General features: G+C 46.9%; 1 protein-coding gene across 2 annotated transcripts in view; it reads right to left on the minus strand.

Annotated features, from left to right (window-relative positions):
- zeb2b (zinc finger E-box binding homeobox 2b) overlaps window positions 1-15,000 on the minus strand; it is a 90,644-nt gene extending 75,644 nt beyond the window's left edge. For both annotated transcript variants that reach the window (XM_073462390.1, XM_073462389.1), the window contains exons 1-2: window positions 14,772-15,000; window positions 13,363-13,502 (exon numbers count right to left, since the gene is read on the minus strand). In XM_073462390.1, the coding sequence (XP_073318491.1) occupies window positions 13,363-13,435 (73 nt within the window). In that variant the 5' untranslated portion in view covers window positions 13,436-13,502; window positions 14,772-15,000. The remainder of the gene's footprint in view (window positions 1-13,362; window positions 13,503-14,771) is intronic.
- Between the last annotated feature and the right edge of the window lie 477 nt (window positions 15,001-15,477).

Here is a 15,477-nt window from a genome sequence, read left to right on the forward strand (position 1 = left end):
AGATAAAAAAAAACAAAAAAAACTCCCAGAATCCTCCTGTGCTGTGTCCTCCGCCCTCAGCCACCCCCAGCAACACTCATTCTCTAATCCCACTGAGCGCTGCTTTCAGTTTGCCCAAAGACCATGCAGGGGAACTCCAACGGACCAGACACACACACTGGCTCTCTCTCTCTCTCTCACACACACACACACACACACACACACACACACACACACACTCTTTGCTTCATATCTCTCTCCCGGTCACAGTGACACACACTTAGCGAGGAGGCTTCGCAGGCTAAAATTGGTGCGGTCATCTTTAACATAAGTGTGTCAGAGGAGGTTTTACTGAAGTGTTTGCAGTTTGCAGATTCAAATTTGATAAAAAAAAAGATGTTGTAGAATTAAAATAAACCTACGATAACACACTTCAGGCCTCTGTTGACATTATATCTCAAAGATTCTGGACTACAAGGTCAGAATTTCTGCTCTTTGTCAAAGCTGCCATCTTTTTATGGGTCTATCTTAAATCATCCTGAGGTGCGTCTAAAAGGAAGAAGCCCCCTCTTTGAATATTAGTGGCGATTGGCTGGAGGTAAACAGAGCATTAAATCCTGCAAAACTGTGGCAAGGCCAATACGGGCGCGGGACAATGGCTTGGCCCGGCATCTCTGAGCCTTTGTTCTCGGCTTAACAAAACTCTGCCGTCACACCGTTTTACCTCAATGCTGCCCTGTCGAAAACGGCCATCAGCCCATCAGAGCACATGCAAAGCTCAGGACAGGCGGGGAGCGAGGAGAGGGGAGGGAGGAAAATATGAGGGGTGGGGAGAAGGTGGGAGGGAAGAGAAAGATTAAGACAGAAGGAGGGAAAAAGGGAGAAGGTGGCAAAGAAAAGTGCCAGGAGGTATGAAGAGGGTGGAGGCAGAGAAAGAGAAGTTAAAAGAGAGAAAAAGGTGCGAAAGTGAAGTGAAAAAGCGTCAAAGGGGCAAAAACAGTTGGAATATGTGCATGTGGACGGTCAGGAGGGAGAAAGAAATGAATAAAAACACGATAATCCTCACGCTCTCCCACTTAATAAGAATATATAGCAGCTGTGAGGGGTGGTGGGGGGAGGATCGGCGGCGTTTTGAGCTCTGTGACGTGGCGCCGACAGAACTGGAGCAGCGAGATTCACTAAAAGTTTCATCACAAAGTCCTTATCTGCTTCCCTCCGAGGGCCACGGTGAGCCTCGGAAAAAAAAAAAAAACGAACGAAAAACGGCACATCTGCGTCTGCTGCGACCTGTCTGCCTGCCAATTAGCATGTGTGTGTGTGTGTGTGTGTGTGTGTGTGCGTGTGTGAGTGTGTGTGTCGCCTGTGTACATCTGCGTGTGATATATATATAGTAGGGTTATGCGTGTGTGTGTGTGTGTCTGAGTATGTGTCCAAATATGCAGATCTGGATGTGTGCGTGCAGACATGTGTCATTATGTGTGTGTGTGTGTGCAGATGTGCACTTGCCTGGCGAACATGTGTGATTATTTGCAAGTGTCAGCCATTTTCAAAAAATGTTCAGTGCGTCCCTCTTAAAAAATTGAAAGGCCCTCAAAAAATATGATGCAAACTTCAAAATAAAACGCCGGTGATTAATATTCATGGAAATTTTCATAATAAAAGTCACACAGCGGAGTATTTCAGAGAAATGTGGGGATTTGTGGCCACTGAATTGCAAAAAAATGGTCAAGAAATCCAAACTACGCTCGTGTAATTCAGTCATAAAAGCAAACAGCGTCGCCTTTAGCTCAATTAGCCTTGATTTTAAACTGACTTATTAGCACTTAACCCCAAAACTTGACCCTACGATCACCATCTTGGATGTAGTTCAGGCTTCCACTGGTGCGATCCGCCTGCTCTCAGCTCTCCCTCCCCTCTTTTATCCCTCCTCCACTGTCAGGTTCTGGCCTGCCAATTTCCACTTGAAGCTTGACTGGGCCTGATTTGATGCAAACTACCTCGGGGTGAGGGTGGGGAGTCGCAGGGAGGGAGTGAGGGAGGGAGGGAGGGAAGGGGGACTGAAACTGATGAACAGTTATGTCAAGTCGATTTCGCACCGCTGGGAAAAGGTAACCTCTCCGTCGGGGAGGAGACGATGGGTGATAAAGGTAAAAAAAAAAAGCAAAAAAAAAAGGTTAGTGGAGTAGGCTGCCAGAGGAGGAGGGTGGGGTCTAGGGAGGTGGCGGAGGGGGCGTGTTATCACACCAGGGTGCACCCACCCCTCTGCCGCTTCACCTCACCTCCCTCTGCTTACCGCCCCGCGCAAAAAACGCTAACTGTCAGTGCGAGTACTAATTGCAGATGTGCCAGTCTGCCATCATAATAAAATCAGAGGCAGGGCGGACATTAAGCATGGCTGGCTCATTTGTGAGACTGCTGAAAAGGTAGCATAAATGAATATTTCATTACCTTAATTACTAAGGAATACTCCTTTCCGCCAGTCGTGGAATGAGTGTTGCTGTAACTAATTATGAAAAGTAATAACATTAGGGATACTGTGATTGCCAGTTTATAAGGCGGCGTCTGCTTGCTGTTGAGGTATAAACCATGTTGGGAAACATACGGCGAGGAGCGGAAGGAAGGAAGGAAGGAAGGAAGCTCCATCAAACCCGCACATCTGCAAAAAAAAAGTGGGGTTTGCAGGGATGAATGGAGCTCTGATTATTTACCCAGGGATGCTTGTGCGTGTTTGAAATTGCCAAGTGGAGGTTTAAACAGGTATGAAGGGGCTAAAAGGTTGCGAGACTCACTCGGTGTGTAAAATGACAGCTTTTTGGCAACGCGGGGAGCTCTTTAATGCACCGTTTTTCCCTTGAATACAAACACAGGATATGAAAGGACACATGCGCTGCAGCTACCTGGACCGCAGAGTGCAATCTGACGAATCCTTTAACCACGCAGCCCTCAAGTACCTGCGCTTCCAAAAGGCCAGGCTGCAGCAAAAGCGCCACGAGCGGCACATTTGCATCGCTCCGTCATCCCTCAGTCTTTGATGTCAGACACACGGCTCGATACCTCTGTCCGTTATTCACCTCTGCAGCCCGTGGGCACGTCCCGTGCCCGGCTATAATGTATGACCACTGATAAGGTCGTGAGGGGGGGGTGTGAGAAAAAAGGCAGAGTACAAGGTCCGCTTTGATGGACATGCTAATTCCAATACCCCTAAGTAGTAAGAATAACAAAGTGGTGGGGAATTTATCTCAGGAATGCTGTAGCAAGACGGCCGGGCGATAAGGAAGTAGCTTCCCTTGGGTGGGGGAGAAGTAATTAGAGTGGGCTGACTGGTTAGATGACTGACTGACTGGCTGGCTGGTGGGACAGATGAAAGCAGAGGTGGGGGGGAAATGCACGGGAGGCCCAGACGGAAGGCAAAGTTTGAAGGCAGAAAAGGTCCGAGAATGAACTAAAATGGACTTCTGGCTAAACTAGACAAGATCTCCTTCTCGTTATTCACATTTAAGGCGTCTAACTAATGACTTCACGGTGCAACAGAACAAATTCTGCAAGTTTTAAAATACAGCAATGCAGGAAAGAAAAAGACAGAAAGAAGCAGAGTCGCATCCTTGACTTCAAAACCAATCCCCACAGGCGAAACCACTCAGAATGTACAAAACATTTAAACCAAAAAACAACCTCAGGCCCTCGAGTCATAAAGCCTTGACCTAAACTAAAGATCAGGCTGAGTCACAAGGCCTAATCTGAGCTCCAGTCTCCATATCTGACCCAATCTCCCACAAGGTTTCTAGGTCAGGAAATACCCATCCAGCCCTCTGCAGCCAGCTTCAAATTCAGTCGTCAATCAGTCGCCTTTGAGCCAAAAAACTGAGGCGTCAATATCAAATTATAACCACAACCGCTCAAACCTCAGTTTTATCACTTCATCATGACTTTAAGAAGTCGATAATGAAAATAATCACAAAGCATCCATCCCTGAAATTCTGCTCCAGTGCCTCGTCCAAACCAAATCCTAGATTCTTGCTTTGTCACCCAAACCAAAGCTACAACCGCAACCCCAAAGAGCTCGGCCCTGTCAGGACTCAAAACCTCCCAGTGTTTAATTTACTGTCACGTATTAAACACACTTCCCCCGTAAATCCCTGACCTCCTGCTTGACCACCTTGCCCCAAAACCCAGAGCCGAGCTGCAGCCCTGAAACCACGGAAAAGCTCCTCCGTGCTGCAGCCTCAGCCCCTGTTTGTCCTGCGTGTCAGAAAGGCTGAGGACAGGCCTGTCGGTGTGATTATCCCCCCGCTACCTGAGGAGGTGTTTGTTTGACATTCGCGTTTGACAGCGGCGGGACACGAGAGGGGGCTCCCTCTCCAGTCACAACTCATTAACACGTGAATTCACCTCTCAGAGTTTTTAACAGGGTCGACTTTGCTACACATGTCCACTGACTGCACCACAGATGACATTTAACGGGGAAGATGCGCTCCCCCCTCCCTCCACCTCCTCCTCCTTCCATGTTTCAGCTCTCCTTGACTCACTCTTGCCAAAGGTTAAATGTATGTTTGAATAACAAGAGGACCAGAGCGTAATTTCTGACCATTTCCTCTTCTTTTCCCTGCAACCTCCGCTTAAGAAGGTGCTTGATCAACGGCGAGATGAAAAGCGTGGAAGTGAGTGAAATTTGTGCAACCGCAAAATGACCTAATTTTCGTCCTAATCTCGCTTGGCAATCGGCTGCAATTAAATTGAGATAACACATCTGAATTTACTTCCACGCGAGACGGTGGGGAAACCGGAGCACAAACGAAAGCAGACAAGCCCTCGTTAAATAAAAAAAAAAGAAAGAAAGAGGTAGCGAGAGGGGTGCACTTAGGTGGCGAGGGGAAGCGGGACACCTCCTGAATAATGAACCAAAGTAAGAAAGCGAGCCCTGATCAAATAGCATGTTCTATTATCCTGAATTAAAGGTAGCACGGTGCGCTGCGAGATGTGTGGAGTCGTATGTGGAAAGAGGGCCTAGATTTCCAGATGTCACCGTGCCTTAATCTGGTGATCTGTTATTGATTGTTCCACGCGGCCGTGACCTTGCCAGAAGAGCTCTTCCACCCGACAATCAAACATACATCAAAGAGCGTGCACGTGTGTGTGTGCGCGTGTGTGAGCGTTTCCCTAAATGTGTGTGTGTGCACATGTGGCAGCGAGCGGCGCTTGCAGATCAGCGGTGCCGACATCAGAGCAGAAAAACTGGAGGCTGCTTTCAACACTTGTTTGCACAAAGGTGTCATCTCTGAAGCAGCTGCCGCACAGAGGGGGAAAATGGAGGGGGAAAATCATTTTAATGGGCGATTGAGGTGATTACTTTTTTTTTTTTTGCTCCTTCTTCCTTGGAAACGTCATGAAGCTGTGGCCTGTTTTACGCTTGACAGCAGCGATAACACACACACACACACACAGAGCAGGACTGCATTCACACACAAGCACCAACCAGCTGTGATGCGAGCCTCCTTTTGATTTAATCTATATCTGTTTCTTCTGTTGCTCTATTACGACACAATCCAGTTTGTTAAAGGCAAAACATTTGACCCGACCTGTCCTGAATACGACCAAACACGAGCGATATCTACAGGAAGACGGTGGGAGACTTTACACTAATCAAATAACCCGAAGTAAACACCGTAAAATCAGCAAAATATCATTCCAAAAAGTGTAAATCTGAAAGGTATACGTGGATTAAAGGGATATTAAAAACTGCATTTCATTCGGTGGAGCAGTTGCCATCCAGACGGATGCACATGCACACATATACCATTGTTTCGGCAACCGAAGGTGTTTTTAAAGTTGTTTCTCGCCCCCCTGCCATTTGATTATGAAATCCGAATGTTAGTTTACACCTGCTCAGCAACCTGTCGTCTGTCGCGCCCAGACTCCCTCGCAAATGGGAGAAAAAAAAGTCGAACGCGTGGAAAAATGTCGAAAAATCACAGGCGAGACTGCGGCGCAGCAACTGAATAAGTGCAAACAGCAGGACGAGACGGAACGGATGGGCCAAATAAAGACTTTGCATTTTCACTCGAGAAAGACTCAAATGAGGCATGATATTTCAAAAATGCATTCCCCCTCCTACGCAATGCATAAAACATGTCGGCTTAGGGGTAAAGAGTGTACACACGTAAAATGAAAAAGTCTAAAATGCATGCAATTATTTGCCGGACCACTGAAGTTTCAATTTCTGTGTTTGCCTTTTTTTTGTCAAAATCGCAGAGAGTGAAAGGAGAAAACAAGAGGATGAGAGGGGAGGAGGAAAAAAAAGGAGAAAACAAGCAAGAAGGCATGAAATAAAGTCAGGGAAGCAGGAGAAAGACATCTGACTGCATTGCAACTTTACTTAGACTGGCGTGTCGCAGAACAGGCGTAAAAAAAGAGGGGGGGAGTTGATGCGACCTGTCAAATCCTGAGAAAAAACAAGGGATGGATGGAGGGAGGCGGGTCAGGGCTCGACAGGCAGAACGCCGCCGCCACCTTGAAGTCTGTCACCTTTGCTCCATCACTCTCCATCCCTGCCTCTTTCACACCGTCCTGACTCGTCCACCTCCAGACAATCAGCAGCAGCAGACCCAAACACTGAAGCTCATCAGGGCGTAATTTAACTTTTAACATCTCGAGTGGATACAGCCGAGCGCTCGCTATAGTTTCAAGTGGCTAAAAGGCGAGCAAAAGCCTGATTTTTTTTTTTTCTGAGGCAATTCCTTCTGGGGGAAGAAGAAGGAGTTCAGCAACAGTTCAGCTGCCATGCAGGAAAAAAAACTTCAGCACTGGTTTACATGTACGACTGCCTTCTCCTTCTATTTCTACGATGCATAAACAAAATGCAAAAAAAACAAAAAGATTAAGGCCAAAAGCACGCGGGGAATGCCACGTCGTCGCCGCCTGTGTCACCACATTGTTTTGGACGATGCATCATTATTGCCGTTTAAACATAAAGGGAAGTCACAGGGGCAGAGTTGGCTCACTATTGGCTGATTCATGCCTCGGTGTTAGTCAGGCAACGGATCCCAGCCACCGCTCTCGCTTTCATCGTTCTTGGCAGTGGCAGTTCTCTCTGTGTATGTGTGTGTGTGTGTGTTTTGTGTGTGTGTTTGTGTGTGTGAGTGTGCATCACCCCTAAATACACTGTAACTTCTGCAGCTTTTCCAAAAACCGAGCGGTCCCATCAGAAAAATCACAGGAATTTTCTTTCTTTTTTTTTACCAAAACAAGCACAAGCAAGGCAGCTTAGAGAGATTTTTTTTACAAAGGAGGGATGGATGGCCACGGACAGCAAAGAGTTGTCATACAAAGAGTTAACCCCCCCTCCCTCCTCCTGCAACCGCCACCTCAACCCCGATTCCTCCAAAGCACGGGTTAATATCATGGCTGCCTGGTAAGGCATTATCCAGAACCTCTCGGAACAAAAGGCCCCTTTTGCAAACAGACTCCTACTTTCCCCCCAGTGTCCAAAGGTGTTTGCTGAAGTAAATCTGCCTAAATCCTTGCGCAGCTTGGCCAGGAGGAGGAGGGAGGGAAGGTGTACCGATAATCCTTCTTCTTAACCAAAAAGGAGAAAAAAAAAAAGTTCTGGGTGAGGAAAAGAAAAGAGAAAGGGGAAGAAAGAAAACTGGAATCCATATCACATGAGGTACCCCCCCACCCACACCTCCCCTCCTCCATCTCCCCATCTTTGCTTAAGATTTGCATACATCCATCGTGGGAATCAGATGATAAAGATATCCTGCTAATCACTCTGATAACACGTAAAAACCGTATTGTGTGTGTTTACAAAAATCATCGTGGTGCATTAAAGGAATTCGGGGGAAAGTGCGCCGACATTTTTACATTTTTTCGAAGAAGTTTTTCGGAGCGCATCGCGAAGACACCTGCTCCCAAACTCCTCTCTCGCCTTTTCTTTAAGACACAATCCAGTCGGTCGTAGCGAGGATTTTTTCTCTTCTTCTTCTTCTTCTTCTTCTTAAGTGTGAGTCGCCACGAATAGTGTGGGCATGCCATCTCGTAACACTATCTGTCTGTCAGGAGGGGCCTGGGTCCCTGCTAGAGTAGGGAGGGCTATAAAAGGCTTGTAACCAGGGGACGACCAACAAACAACCACAAACACCCTAGTTATTTCTCTCCACCACCCACCCACCACCACCACCACCCTTTCCCTATTTTTTTCCCTTCCTCTTCTTCTTCTTTTTTTTTCCTCCTCTCCTCTCTCGCTCTCCTTTTTTTTTTTTTTTTTCTTTCCTCGCCCCCCTTTTCATCTCAGGCCCTTTTTCTGATGCTGAATGCAAATGTGTAGCCCTGCTGCTGGCGGCGAAAGGGGGCTGAATTGTGATTAAGAGGGAAGAAGAAGAAGAAGAGGAGCTCCTTTCTTTGTTCTCCCCCCGGGGGATGTTTACCAGGAGAGACACGGCGGATCAGATATGAAAGGCATTCAGGTCAGCATTGATGTGAGCGAAAGTGAAATCGTACCTAAGGCATTCCAAAGACCCGCGGTGTCAGGGGTCCGGGCTCGCGGTGCCTCTGCAAGTGTGTGTTCTCTGGCCGCCAGGCGAAAAATATCTTCACACAAGCAGGGCGGTCGACGGAGGAAGAACGAGGAAAAAAAAAGGAAGAATTAAAAAAAAAAAAAAAAAAAAAGGAGGAAATGTGTCAAAAATGTTTTTTGGGAGATTTTTTTTTTGGGGGGGGAAGAGGAGGAGGGATGGAAGTTTTCTGTCCAGTGTCCAGGATGGAGTTGAGATGATCATTAGTTTGTGTGTGTGTGTGTGTGTGTGTGTGTGTTGGAGAGTATTGGAGGAGGGGGTGGGGGGGGTGTACAGCCACAAGCCATGCTATTTGCTTTTATCTGCCTTATCAAAGCGTGAAAAAAACTGTGCATGTGTGTTGCTGTTGTGTGTGTGTGTGGGGAGCGAAGCTGCTGTTGCTGAGCTACATTCCTGATTTAATTCCTTGTGGAAAGCACATATTAGAGGATTTGTTGAATAACATATCAGCTTGAAAAAGCCGAAGATATCACACTGCGACGACTGTATCTGCACTGTCTCTCTCTCAACACACACACGCACAATATAATAAAATAAAATAATTACAATAAGTGTAAATACTCCAGGCACCTCCTGACAAGAAATATTTCCCTTTTCAGAAATGACACTGTTACCCAAAGGGAACACATCCTCCTGCTCCTATATACACCGACGCCATGCTTGAAATCACAATGATCTTGTAAGAGGGGGGGAAGTCCATTCATTTTTATGTGCTTGGCTATATACACTTGACTCACACACTTTGAGCAGATGGATATATTTAGCTCGTGACGACTGCAGCCGAGGGAGAGGGAAGAAGAAGACGAAGAAGAAGAAGAAGAAAAAATCAAGTGATGCAAAAAAAAAAAGCTACCGTACGCTCCGGAAAAAATAATAAGGCCTCACGCAGCACGCCAAAGTGCAATGTGTAGTTGTGACAGGACAAATATGCCTCCTTATTAGCCTGCGTTGAGGGAAACCTGCTAGCCGTTTTACATGGGGTAATTGGAACGTGTCTATTTTGATTCGACCACGAGGCCCGACGTTATAAAAATACTCCATCCCCGGCTATCTGCCGGTCCTGCACACCACGACACTCTGAGCACAACAGGCCCCCCTGCTGCACAGCGACATCCTGCCGGCCCCTGTAATATCTCACAGTAATTATTTCACTTGCTTAAACAAAATAATCCCTTATTTCCCTCAACATGAATGCACCGCAGAACACTTTTCTCTGCTTCTTTTCCTACCAAAGAGAAATAAATAAAAAGGAAGCCATCAGGAGTGGAAGGTGTCTTGCTTTGGCTGAATTGCCAACCCGTATGGGAATGGCAGCGAGTGAATGGCGCGGTGGACAACCCCCTGCCACTATTGACGGTATAAACATGTAAATGAAACACATTACCACTGACAATCAATTGTCCGCGAGCGCCCTGCGAAACCTGCCCTCCTCCTCCCCTCTTTTTCTTCTCCGTCCCCCCTCCACCACCCCCTTTTTTTACTCATGACGGTGGCAGAAAGCTGCCCCTACCTTGAGGAAGGGAGGGAGGGAGGGAGGGAGGGAGGGAGGCTGGTGGATGGGACAAGGCAGGAAAGAGGAAGGAGGGGGGGGCGAGAGAAGAAGAGGAAGAAAGGCAGCACCTTGTCCTGCCTCCCCCCCTCAACCACCCTCCTCCCTGTTTTCTACCGCGGGAGCTGCGAACACAACTTTAAAAAAAGGCAGAGGAATAATAGAGATGGACGAATTGTTTAGACTGGCAGAAATGTGGCATTGTCTGGGACTGAAAGCGAGGCTACCCCCCCCTATTTTTCCTCCACCTTAAGCGTGAATCTGTGATAACCACATTCAGACTATTATATCAAACTCCAGCAGCCAGAGAGAGGAAGAGCGTGAGAGAGAGGAGGGAGGGAGAAGGAGATTGGCCTCGTCTTTCTGCCTCTTCTTCTTCTTCAGATTATGTAATCGGAGCGTTTCCGAGGGTATGTCCCGACACCGAAATGTCACCTGGGGTGCCGAGGAAAATAAAAAAAAAGAAGCTTCTTCAAAAACTGGTTGACGCCGAGTTTACGGAAAACACTCTAAGAAAAAAAATTACGCAACATCTGTATCTTCTCTTTCATCTTTTTTTTCTCAGACAAAAGAGTCGGCATCAAACAACAACACGATCAACAACCATTTGTTTTCTAAACAGGCTGCGTCTTTTATTTTTTTTGATGCTCGCGCCGGTTGGGTAATAAGAAAATAAAGGACAGGTGTGCGAGCGCCTTTTCTGTTGGGCGCCCACAGCTGGATGTGACAAGCAACACCTGGCGAGGGCCAAAAACTCTCAAACACTTCACGCTGCCGAGATCAAGTTTCACACCAGGAGAGGAGAAGGGGTTTTTGTAGCGGTGTAACAGTAGGGAAGGAGGGGGGGGGGGGGGGGGAGAGAAAAAATGTAATTTCTCAGGTTTTAAGTATTTGCTGCCATTTCAGAGCGCATCAGCTGGAAGACAGAGGCTTTTCGCAGCGGCGTGCAGGAAGGCTTTGGACGAGGAGGGGGATAAGTCATGAACTGTGGTTAAATACCACATGACAGGCCGGGCAGTGAGCGAGCGAAGCTACTGTAGCACCTCCAACCCTGAAGGCCAACAGTCATCTGGATGAGAATGTCATTGGTTAGACAACTTAGTGAGCAAACGCCTCATTAATACTAATTGGCAAGAATGCTGCAATGCCCTCTTCCATATTGAAAAAAAATAAAAATAATAATAATCCCAACAATTCGAGGTATTCTTTCTGCGAGGGGACGAGGAATTTAATCAGAGAGCATCAAAAACTAAAGGAAAATAATTACAGGTGGCACGCAAATTATAATTTACATCAAAACATGCTCTGCTCACACACCAGCACCAACAGAGGAATTAGCTCTAATTGTTCACATTTCACATTTGTGTATATTCATCTGATTCGTTACTTAAGAGACGGACGAGTCTGGAGTCCATCTGGAGGACAGAATTAAGAAAAAAAAAAGCCTTTTCTCTGTGTGTGTGTGCATTTCTTGGTGCATTTCGAGGCGTTTTTTGTGTGTTTTTTTTGTGTTAGTTTCCTGCCGGGGCCCGTCACACACACGCTTTTCTCTTTTTCTGCCCTGCCCTGCCATCCCTCCACAGAGCCAGGCAGGAAGAGGACAGAGAGACAGGCAGGGAGACAGAGAGAGGAGAGAGGAGAGAGTGGCCAAGCCTCAATAAGCCTCTGCATTCCCAGGGGGGAGGATAGGGGGTGAGGAGGGGAGGGAAAGGAGTGGGGAAGAGGCAGGAGGAGGAGGGGGAGGAGGGGTTTCATCAGACAGGGGTAGAAAAAATAAAAGATATTAAATCTTTTTTTATTTTTTTTTAATGTACACTCTCCTGGATTGGGAGACGTTTCTTTTTTTTTATACGAGGTAAAAATATTCTTTACACACTCTGCCAAAGCTCGCCGTCTCTTGTCAGGTTTTTAAGGGTGTGAAAATTATATTTGCTTTGCTAATATTATTTTATCAAATGCTACATTTGGTACAAAAGCCAACACCGGTTTCTCTCCCTGCTGAAAACAGGTGGCTGCTTCTGAACAGGCTGTCATGTCTCCAAATGTGTGCTATTATTCTATTCCTCCTCAACTGCAAATGTACATATACATACATACACATATATATATTTATTGGAGATCTGCAGCTTCCACTGTTCTGCTCCTGTGCTATTTAATGTGGAACAAAATGCTTGTCTGCCATCGATTGGTTGTGCGATCAATAAATGAAATCTGATCTAGATAAATAACCTGTGGGGGCAGAGATTTAAAAAAAACTGTTGTGGAGAAAGCAAATAATGTGAGCAGCTGAATCACAGCCTCGATGTTTTACACACACACACACACACACACTCACACACACACACACACTCTCTCACACACACATTGCTTCAGCTTTTGGAGCCTATATGGAATAATCAGGAATAACGGGGCCAGGAAATGTCACTGCAGATTTGCCTCTTGTGGGAAACTGTGCAGTCAAATGGAGAAAGAAAAGCAACAAATCTCTCCAGCGCTCCAAGTCCAGACCCAATTAATGTCCAGCATTTATCGGGACGTGTCATCCGATTTATATATATATGATGCATCCACTGTAATAAACTGACACATGAGAGGTAAACAAAAAAAACGCACTAAAGCAAACAACCAACATGCCATCTCCCTGTGAATTATTCCACCCGGAAAACAGCCACACTGTTGGGGGGTGAATCAGCTGAAATGTGCCTCATGTGGAGGTGATGTAAAGGCCCACACGTAAAGACAAAAAAACACCACGGCTAACGCATGCCAGGATTAAAAAGCAAACCACAACTCAAGTCACAAGATTGGACTTTTACACCGAGCAGCGTGAGTGCTGCCCCTCAGCCAGCGTCGCTCTGAGTGAGCGCTGCACAGTCCCCCCATGGCGGATCTTGTCCCGGCGAGAAAAACGAGCCACCGGCACCAACAACTTTCCCCCCACATCCACAAGTTTCCAACTAACCTCTCCGCAACCTCAGCGAAATAAACACACATTTTAATTTCTCTCTTTTTTGTGTTTTTACACACAATCCAAAGGCTCGTGTGAGGCTGCGACACGGACGCATTTACGCACAGTTTCTCTGCCGGATAGCGGTCCCTTTATCCCTGCGTAAAAAGAGGGGAGAAGGCAGCAATGCGCACCAGCACCAGCCGCGGACCCTCACACACCCCCGAACCCGCAGTGGAAACCTTCAACCCGGGCTTACATCCAAAACACAACCCCCCCTCCACCTCCTCGACTGCTTCGTTTGTGGGTTTTCTTACCGTTTTTCCGTCTCGGGTTGGCTTGTTTTCGCCTCTTACACCTCGGGCCATCCGCCATGATCTCTTGCTTCATTGATAAGTGTGTGTGGGATCAGATGGCAGCTCGCATGGACTCGATTCCTTGATTTTCAGCTTGATATCTGACGGGAAACACACACACACACACAGGGAGAGAGAGAGAGAGAGAGCAGCACCAACAATATTAGCGTGGAGGTCCACTTGCGCCGGACGCGCGACAAGAAACTGCAAATGTAAGTTGGAGATGGAGGGACGGATTGTTTTTTTAAAAAAAAGGAAAAAGGAGCCGTGGGTGAAAGTATGAGAAGGAGCGGCGAGGGAGATCCGTGTCCATCTAATTTAGATTTTCAGCTGATCGGCTCTCAGCTCTGTGAGCAGCAGGAGGAAGAAGAAGAGGAAGAAGAAGAAGAAGGGAATAATATTTTCTCTTACAAGGAAAAACCACAATTCATCCCGTCGAGGAGGAAAAACAATCTACTTACTGTTAATTCATTCAGGAAAGTTTCACAGTCCGGTTCGTATTTTTCTCCACTTTTAACAGAATTAAATCATTTTACTTATTTTAATTAAAAACTGCCACGTTGTTTTGTTGCGCCCTTCAGCCCGGCTTTGGCACAGAACGCGAAACAGGCTAATAAATCAAATTTCTGTCAGATTTTTAGGGTCAGATCCAAGAGAGCTCACCGCGTTTGGAGACGGCAACAGCGAGACTGAGCCCCAAGCCTGGACTGAGCCCCCCTCTACTCTGTGGTCTGATTAAAAGTCAGAGAACTTCAATAAACACTTGGGTTCGCCTGAGAAAATTGCACTTCAAGGTTTAATAAACTAAAACCCGAGCCCTTTCTTGTCAGCAGCTAATAAATAACACATGTGGAATAATTGTCTGAGCGTGCCAAATGAGTCCGGACTGCGAGAAATAAAAATCTTTAAGGCGCAAATCGCGCGTAAAACAAAAGCGGATAAGACTCAAATCGCTCGGCTCGCCCTGCTAATTTATCAGCGCAAATACCGTTATTAGGAGAAGTGAATATTGACAAGAGGTTTTGTTTGTTGTGGGCACACAAACAGACGCTAATATAACACAAGCTGAGGGGAGAAAACGGGGATGCATATCGGCTGTTTCTCCTCCCAAGGATACAGCGATGAACGCAGCGCCAAACGCCCCGCAAAAAGCCCACTTTCCCCGGCTTCCAGGACGCCTCTACACCGCGGAGTTGGAATAAAAAAAGAAGGTGTGGGGGGGAAGAAAAATGAAAACAAACGCACCTATCTCCACCTGTGCAGGTAAGACAAAAAGTTGAGCTCCAACTCTGGCACGGGGGGGAAAGAAGTTTACCGTCCAAACCTTGTGAAAAATGCGAGAAATGGAAAAAAGTGAAGGAGGCACATACCTGTTTTTTTTGTGGGGGGGTGTAAAGAGGTGTCTCGTGGATATAGGAGTTGCGAGGAAAGGATGATACCGGAGCGCGTCGGTGAGCGGATCCTTTTCCACCGGTGATAATAAAGCCTTAGAAATAAAGCCTTAGAAATAGTTGGGAGGAGGGAGGGACCGCTATTCCTGCTAGGGCAGGTTTACAACTGATGTCTTACACCCACTCCAGGAAACAAACCTGGGTAGGGACTGACGTGTTACGCCTCTTCTAATGACATTTTTTTTCTTTCCACCTCCTTTTCTTTGCCGTGTAACACAGAGGAGAAGCCCCCTGAAACGCACGCCACCTATCTTCACGGGAGGGGATAATTGAGGAGAGCCAAACGTGAGCATCTTCTGGGTTGAAGTTTTTTTTTTTTTCCTCTCTCTCTCTCTCTCTCTTTCTCTCCCCTCCCTTCCTCCTTCTCTTTCTCCCCCCTCTCTCTTCTTTTCTTTCCCTCACTCTCCTCTCTCTTCCTCCATCTCTTCTCTTTTTGAGTGAAACCAACTATGTCGGGCTTCGACGCGGAGCAAAGAAACAGGCGACAGTGTGTGTTTTTCCCCCTCTTTCTCCTCGCATCAGTGTGTGTGTGTGTGTGTGTGTGTGTGTGTGTGTGTCGTGTGTTAGTGTTAGTGGATGGGGGGAGAGAAACTTGGAGCGCGTCCACGCCGACCGCAATCATGTA

The sequence above is a fragment of the Pagrus major genome, chromosome 24 (assembly GCF_040436345.1).
Source record: "Pagrus major chromosome 24, Pma_NU_1.0".
In the NCBI taxonomy this organism is placed as follows: domain Eukaryota; kingdom Metazoa; phylum Chordata; class Actinopteri; order Spariformes; family Sparidae; genus Pagrus; species Pagrus major.